At 43.6% G+C, this 8,260-nt stretch overlaps 1 protein-coding gene across 2 annotated transcripts; it reads right to left on the reverse strand.

Annotated features, from left to right (window-relative positions):
* Positions 1 to 1,012: 1,012 nt before the first annotated feature.
* Positions 1,013 to 7,929, reverse strand: LOC123060638 (serine-rich adhesin for platelets). Of its 2 annotated transcripts, XM_044483431.1 has the most exons (11): positions 7,691 to 7,928; positions 6,461 to 6,588; positions 5,710 to 5,837; positions 5,344 to 5,530; positions 5,132 to 5,232; positions 4,487 to 4,570; positions 4,340 to 4,388; positions 4,164 to 4,255; positions 3,532 to 3,652; positions 3,302 to 3,375; positions 1,013 to 3,226 (listed from the first exon to the last, which is right to left on the reverse strand). In XM_044483431.1, exons 2-11 carry the CDS (start codon positions 6,551 to 6,553, stop codon positions 1,285 to 1,287), a joined length of 2,871 nt encoding a protein of 956 aa, XP_044339366.1. In that variant the 5' UTR covers positions 6,554 to 6,588; positions 7,691 to 7,928; the 3' UTR covers positions 1,013 to 1,284. The 2 variants fall into 2 exon arrangements, with proteins under 2 accessions (XP_044339366.1, XP_044339367.1); XM_044483432.1 differs by lacking the exon at positions 5,710 to 5,837 and having other exon boundaries at positions 7,691 to 7,929.
* Between the last annotated feature and the right edge of the window lie 331 nt (positions 7,930 to 8,260).

An 8,260-nucleotide genomic window follows, 5' to 3' on the forward strand; every position in this document is an offset into this window, starting at 1 on the left:
GTTCATATACGTGTGTTCTTCATTGAACTGTTTTTTTCCTCGAGCAGTTTATGGAAATGCTTGGACCGTTTGTTTGTGTATGTAGGACGCAACGTGGCCATGTGCGAGTTGCCTTGGTTTCGAAGCCCCTGTGGTGGAAAGTTTTAAGAACGAACTGCATCGAAGTCCCTATTGTACACATTGTTATGGCACATTGACTAGGATGCAAGACCTCGGCGTCCTGGGATTTTCGGTGGTGTACAAGAGTAAGCCGCTGATCAGGTCAGGACATGCCCTGTTGTTTTCGGTGATTTGCATGGGCCACGGGAAGTACTGATTGCACTTGGTGTGGTACCATTGGATAAAACGGCTTCAAACCACTGTGGTACTCGTAGTACAACTGGACATCAATGGGTTACTGGTACAGTGGTACTAGCACCACTGTTCTGGTACTCGTACATTTTTCGGCTTGACCGAACCTCATAACTGCATCGCGACGAAGGATTAGTCACCAACTGCTTGCTCTCTTCTGCAAGCAACTGAGTTGCTAAAAGTCCCATAGAAAAATACTGTACAGAGTTGCTAAAAGTCATGGCTTCATGGGCCTGGTTGACCAATAGAGAGAATCTAAATGGCATTCAGTACTTCAAGATTTTTATCAGCATCACTTTGCTTTCTAGTAGTAGTTAGCTTGCACCAGCGCAATTGGTGCTTGTTGTCGTGAAAGCAGTGGCTCACAGCCTGTGCTTGGGAGGGGAATAAATTCCTTCACAGTATCACCATCATTGATCGATATGGAGGGGCATGTCGTGATAAGCTTGGCAGAAAAAGGCAGACACAAACAGCCTCATGCTCATGGGTTGACAATTGCTTTTGGCGATCAGAAGATTTGGAAAAAGAACCTGACACAGTATATGATTTAGGCTAGTTGGACGAGATGGATGGTGAACCATACAATAGCAATCATGTGTTGTGTCCTGGCCTTGTGCTAACATCGTGGAGCAACCAAAAAGAAGCAAGGCCAAGTAACTCATGGTCCAGCACAGAACAGCAGTAAAACATCGGCCACACTACAAGAGTACAGATCCAATGACGGCTATTCGGCAAATTTGCGCCAAAGGTACCATCCAACATAACCGTTTTACAATAAGTTTCACGTTTCATCTTTACAAGCTTAAGCTTCAGCACGAACACTTGCACTGGCGACCCCCATGTCGCCGACATCCACCCCTTCTGCGGGCTAGGTTAGCATGTATGCATGACTGGTGCGTCTGTATTGTTAGGGTTGCAACACAGCTCTGTTAATCAGAACAGGGTGTACATGGAGTATGAAAGGTCAACCTGTGCACTGTTCAGGCCTGGATCTGCGCTTCCATTGGTCCAGTTTTGGTAGAATGTATCATACCCACCAGGGGCCATGTAGCTATTGGCACCTCCATTCCAATATTCAGGCATCTGATTTGGTATATTGCTTACGGACGGAAAAGTGCAGCAGCATCTCATGGGGTTTTGATCCCCACCCATGGGCTGGGGCAAGCCACCAGGGTATGGAGGTAACTGACAGTGATTTGATGCACCGAAACTGGGGCCATGAGTCTGTGTGGGTCTCCATATGGTATCAGTGGAGCTGAGTGTGGAAGATATGCTCACACTACTACTTTGTTTGTGGTCTCCATCATCTTCCAGGCACTCTGAGACCCAGCTAATGATGTCTGGTTGGTCTGTAACAGAGCATGAATCTTGTGCCGGGGCATCGGATGTAGAGCGCAGTGCAGAGCAAGTTGAGGAGCTCATTGATACAGACTTGCCTGAATCAGAAGACTTGTGAAGCTTGCTGAATCCAGGTGGGCAAACTAGTCTCTTTCTTCCTTGACTATCCCTGGCCAATATATCACTGACTGGTCTTGGTAGCCGAATCTTTTCTGCATGCTCAGATGGAATTTTAGCTCCTAACAAGGTCATTTCCCCATTGCACAAGCTGTGATCCCCTCCCTGTGGTGAAGGTTGATGTTTGCCATCAGTGCACACAACTTGATTGCCGAGAATGCTACCACTTGCTACAGCTTTATTTGAAAGAGCTGCCTTTTGTTGATGCAAGATCTGAGATTCATTTTCAGATGCCAACTTTCTGTGCAAATTTGAAAGCTTATCTGGCGCAGCTGATGTCTGTGACACACTATTAGAACTTGAAAGATTACGGAGCACAGTAGGAATGACGCTCGAACTCTCCAATGCAGTTGCACTGGCTGATACAGTGCTCACCATAGCCTGCATGTGCTTTTCTTGGACTGGATTATCCCTGGTATCTGAGCATGCATTCTTCTCCTCTGCTATAACATGAGGTTTAACAACTGCTGAGGAAAGCTGGCTAGTTAACCTATGGGAAGGTTCCTCTGGTCTCTGGGAAACTCCCTTTACAGCCTGGTATCTGGGAATTGCAGTTCTGTCATTGCCTTCATCTTTTGGCAAACCAAGTCTCTTGGAATTTGAAATCCAAGTAACTCCTGTAGCTTTAGGCCTTGTATCAGTAGATGATGTCAAACTAACTACTTGTCCTGCAGTTTTAGACCTTGCATCAGTAGATGATATCGAACTAACTACTTGTCCTGCAGCTTTAGACCTTGTATCAGTAGATGTCCAACTAACTACTTGTCCTGCAGCTTTAGGCCTTGTATCAGTAGATGATATCGAACTAACTACTTGTCCTGCAGCTTTAGACCTTGTATCAGTAGATGATGTCCAACTGCATGCTTGTCCTGCAGCTTTAGACCTTGTATCAGTAGATAATACCGAACTAACTACTTGTCCTGCAGCTTTAGACCTTGTAACAGTAGATGATATTGAACTGCATGCTTGTCCTGCAGCTTTAGATGATATCCAGTTACCTACTTGTCCTGTAACTTTAGACCTTGTATCAGTAGATGTCAACTCCCTGGTAAGCACAGTCAAGCGGCGAGCTGGTCCGCTAGATCCTTGTGAAACTATATTAGCATACTGTGGTTTCCTCCATGAAGTTTCAACTGTCCCATTTACTTCTGAGGCCACTTTCTTGGAATCTGAAATTCCATTTCCCAAATGCACAGATGTATTGGATTTGTCATCGCTAGAAGCCAACTGGTCCTTTGGTCTAAGTGGTGGTAATTCTTGAGATTTGGAGGCAACCTGTTTTTGCTGACCAAGTACGCCCTCATGATTACTCTGCTGATGAAGAGCTGTATTTACAATGGATGCCGGCTTGCCTGAATCCCTGTCAAAGGATCAAAGATGACCATCAGTAGAAGATACAACAGCGGGATCAGGAACCAGCAAACAAAATAATTACCGTGGAATTGCTGCTGGCAGGGTACCAGGGTTATTATTGCAAACTCTGGGTACTACTACATCATTGATGCAAATCTTCAAATGCAGGAAACACAATCAGTACAACGATGATGTCAACAATCAGCACATACCAAGCCAATATTTTCCATCACAGAAAAAATACAGATAATGGCATTGACAAGCATATCCCCATGAAACATTAGCTCAGATTGAAATATTTTCTTATCTTACTTTATCTTTGGAATTCCCACTACACATGGTAGTTCTTGAATTGCAGCCACCTGGAGAAGGTAAAGTAACTCCTGAACGCTGCTGGGGGCCCTTCATATTCATTCCCAGAAAATGCTGAATCCTTATCTCAGAAAAGAAAAGAAAAGAAATATCTGAACCTCCTGCTTTTGATAATATATATAATATTTAAGGAGTGTAAGTAAGCTACCAGTTTTTCTTTGACAGAACATTATAACCTTAAAACCTATAGATGGTCCAAGAGAAAATATGATAACACTGATGATCAATAACAAGCTAAGAACAAAAGAAGATATAGCCACAGACTAATTGAATGATACCAATTTTAGAAAAAGTTGTTATCATGACTGATACTAAGAAACCTGCTAGCAACTAAACATCAAACCATGGATAAGACGAGTATGGTCTTGGTACAGGTTGCCAAAGCTGCGGTTGCAACCAAAATAAAAAAAGGTTGGCACATAGAGTATGAGCGTAGTACAACTTTGCGAAAGTTGCAAGTGAATATTTAGCCAAACAAAGCTTTCACCGTAAACGCCAACAATAAAACAAGATTAATGAATGCTAAATTAAATTCCACGTGCGAATTTTAAAAGGCTAGTAGCAATTTATACCTTGCGCAAAACACACCAACATCATCTTTGGTACAAACATCTTCTGGTAGGGCTTTCTGGTGCACATATGAACAATTTGGCTTTTGGCAAACCTGAGGTAAGACATGGGAAATTTTAGCAATAAATGGAAGGAGTCAGTAGTTGGAGGCAAGTGAAGGTTTATATGTAACACACACCTTATTGCTTAGCCATATATGACAATATCTTGTAACGCCAAAGGTTGCCCTGCACGGGGAACAGATAAAACATAAGGCATAAACTTCGTAGAGCATGAGATGGATGGTGTTTTATATTAAACCTATGTAGTTAGTGACAGAAATTACTTTAAAGGTCTGCCATCCAAGATGAAACCATTAACCGCCTCTATGCACAGTACAGCTTCTTCTTCTCTCGAATATGTGACATATCTGCAGGAAGACATGCAGAGAATTACGCAAAAGCTAGAAAACAACAATTATCAACTGAAAAAGTGTACTCCCTTTGATCCAAGTTAATTGTCGCAGCTTTAGTACAATTTTGACAATTAATTTGGATCGGAGTAACAATTTTTTCTGAATATTTTGAAAGAAAGAACATATTGACTGAAATATAAGAGAAAACATTCAGCTCCTTATTTGGGTGGGGTGAGGTTACATTGGTGGTATGTATCTATTCGGAATGACCATTAAAATAGGGTAACCATACTTACAATGTGTGATCTTATGTCACTAGGTGGGAGAATGTATATTATCCAAAAAAGAGGTGGCAGAATGTGGGTTGGGTTAAATTATATGAAGTTGAATATGTTAGGCATGCTTCACCTTTTCTAAAATGTGTGAGCGGCTTTTAGTGGCTGATATCTATCTAGATCTGATCCCATAGCCAATAATATTATCTATTTATTGAGTGGTTCTTGTTTGACTGACTTGTTCCCAGTGTTAAAGCGATATAATTTTCAATTGCAATTTCTACTTAACCAAAAAACTTACACACGGCCAGAGTCAGGAATCTGTTGGTTAGCTCCAATGTTGTCGATAATGATGTTCTCTATTTTTCCATATTGTCCAAGAAAATTCTTTTGCCTTAGAATCTGCATGAACAGTGAACAGTTAGTTTTTTTTCCATATTCACTACAATAGATGTTTAATTATAAGCTAAGGTACTAAACAATCACACTTTTACAGCACAAACACATATTTACCTTTTCACTGGCAAACTCAGAAGGCATCCCGATAATGTACACAAGCTTCCTCTGAATCACACGAACATTATCTGGATGATCTATTGGTTCTTCTGCCACTCTCAACTGATTCGTTGCCGATTTCTGCTTTTGAAGCTTCATTTGTTCATGTTGCAAATTTGATTTGTCAGCACAAAGTTCCTTTAGTCTGCAATTGTAAAACAGAAGACTAAGTCAGGCAACAATTGCCGCATTATATTGTGATAAAAAGAAGTCCCCTAAACTGGAACCTTGAGAAATATAAGGACGACAAAGGGAGAACCATAAGGGAAAATATTGAATACAATATAATAGGAGATTGTAGTGATAAAGTCATAAAACACATGCATTTGGTTGCTGATGCTAGTCCCCAAAATCCTATCCTTGTTGTAGATAGAACGGCATCCAGGGCACCTCCCGCCACACTCGTCCTTCTGGTCCATTTCCATTATATGATGCCAGCACCAAAGACATATCTACCAAAAATATAGATTATAAATATGTGTATTCCATTGATACACAAGTCCACAAGAAGATGCACCATTTGAGTTGTTCATCATGTGCCTATTGTATGAAATGAACAAGAAGTACAACAAAAGCATACAGCAAGACAAAGAAGTAGCAGAGCAAGCATTTAATTTGCAGAAGTATATAGATGAAATGATTGCATGAAAACTTGTTGCATTGTACAGTAGCATTAGCTGGCATCAAATAGCAGACATAGCTCATATATTACATGTCGCAGGCAGTATTCATCTCTTGGCAGTTAGTAAGGACAGTTAGCTTAAACAGACTGGAAAAACCTTTCAATGCGTTAGTTGATAATAGTCATGTTACTAGTATAATTATTAAATTCCTGAAAACTGTGGTAGTACATTTAGTAAGTGATAAACAATGAGTTCTGTTGGCCTTTCATTCAAAAACAGTCCTTAACACACTTGAAGGAGATGCCGTCACAGATACTTTTGCTCAAACTTCAACATAATGAATATGAACAGAATAATATTGAAGCAAATGAGAGCAAGAAATATAAGTAGTACACTAGAATCAGATGAAATCAAACACTGAAACATGATTTCCAAGCAATGGATTTTTTTACCTCATATCCGCATTTACAAGGTTTCAGCTGTTTATCTGTCAAATCCATGGTCTCCATGCAAAGTGGACATTTGTCTTTAGCTTGGGTACTCATGGTAGCTCAAGCCAGTACTTAAAGCAACAGGAGAACTGAAATAGGGAAAATAACTTCATTATCAATTTAAACTAACAATATCCAAAAATATTGTAATATGCATTAGAAGTGTTGTTAAAAGAATTGTCAAGAGTGGCACACGGCACACACTCATGTTCTGATTTCTAAACTCCTGAGGCCCAAAATTAAGGTCAATCAAGTTACATAATCATCATGCATCTTGAAACCAAGCATGCACCGCATGTGTTGGCAATGAGAATTCAACCATGAGCTTGCAAATTACTTCACATTCCCTCTACGGTTCATCAGATTTCCTGACCACCGCATTACCGAGAAGCCTGCTGACAATCACATCAACAAGCTAATCCAATCACAACAAATTGGGGGTCCAAATGCAAATCCCACACTCCTCGAGGTGCATGCAGAGAAATCACACCTAAATCAGAATTCTAGAGTCTAATAGCCTCTTAACCACACACAATGCAGGTTCGAAAATTAAAGGAGGGGCCCATCTAAATACGATATTAAGCAAAGTCGCTATCATTCCGTACGGAAACCCTAGGGTCAAAGGGGATTGCACGGACTCATCATTGATCATACCCCTAAAACCCCAACACGAGAACGCTAAAACTGCAAAAGGCTGAAGAAAAAATTCTGGGAGAAATCAAACTGCGGGCACAGCAAATCCATGTAGGATTAACTTCAAAACAGGTAAACCCGCAGCAGTTTTTCGACTAGAGGCGAGCCCCGACAGTACCCCCAAAAGGTCAGACTGACAACCGCCCAAAACCGCCGATGAAAACATGCCACATTTCGTCGCGATCGGAAACCCGCCGCCACCGCCCCAATCGGCCGCTTCCCCCAGTCAACCTAACCGAAATCGCCGAAAAATCCCACAACATTCGACCAAAACCTTCCCCAAACCCAAAGCCCTAATAAATTCCCCACCGGACGCGCTCGGAAACACTAGCCCCCGGCGCTCGGAAGCGGCCAAACAGGCCGAAATACAGCGCCAAATCAACCCGAAAACCCCGCGCCGAAAACCCCCACATTGCGACTGACCGAAGCCCTAGCTGGAGGAACTGAAGCATCGAGCGGGGGTCGCGATCGGAGATGGGGGGCGGCCGGAGCACTCACGGCGGGGGTGATCGGAGCCGCGGGGCCGCCTCGGTCGCAGGCCCGCTCTTCGTTCCCACCTTCGCCGTCTGCCGCTCTGCACCTTCGCCTCCCTCTGCTCCCCCTCTCTGCTGCGCCTGAAAGACGAGGAGCTTTGGCTTGTTTTTTTCTCCGGGGGAAAGAAGGGTGGGGGGCGCGGCGCTGCTGGCGAAGTCTGGAAGGGGACCGAGTCTTATTTTTTTCTCTCCCCCGTCCGTCCAGATAGCCGCGGAGTCCTTAATTAGTGAACGTAGACCTACCCGCAGCGTAAGATACGCGCCGGGACGCGTCACGCCGACACGTGGGGCCGCCCCATACGTAGGGGCCAGTCACCGTCGCCCGGGTGGGCTTCGCCACGTCCAACGTGGCTGACGCGGCCGGTCAGGGCTTTCTTGCTCCCTCATCCCTGACCCCTGACGCGGCCGTACGCTTGGGCGATGCCCGTTCCCATCACGCCATCGCCCCACATGGACGGGCCCACGTGTCAGCCTGCGAAACCCCATTGGTACGCACGCGTGGCCGCAAGCCTTGTCGTCTTTCCGGGGCGCGCTC

The sequence above is a fragment of the Triticum aestivum genome, chromosome 3A (genome assembly GCF_018294505.1).
Source record: "Triticum aestivum cultivar Chinese Spring chromosome 3A, IWGSC CS RefSeq v2.1, whole genome shotgun sequence".
Classification (NCBI taxonomy): domain Eukaryota; kingdom Viridiplantae; phylum Streptophyta; class Magnoliopsida; order Poales; family Poaceae; genus Triticum; species Triticum aestivum.

Bases quoted from the DNA above. Each gene is read 5' to 3' on its own strand.
- LOC123060638 (XM_044483431.1), bottom strand. From the start codon at position 6,553: ATGAGTACCCAAGCTAAAGACAAATGTCCACTTTGCATGGAGACCATG. The intron at 5,233-5,343 runs GTAAATATGTGT...CTGTTCATGCAG, and splicing joins CTGAGTTTGCCAGTGAAAAG to ATTCTAAGGCAAAAGAATTT. The intron at 4,571-5,131 runs GTAAGTTTTTTG...GTCTTCCTGCAG, and splicing joins ATTCCTGACTCTGGCCGTGT to ATATGTCACATATTCGAGAG.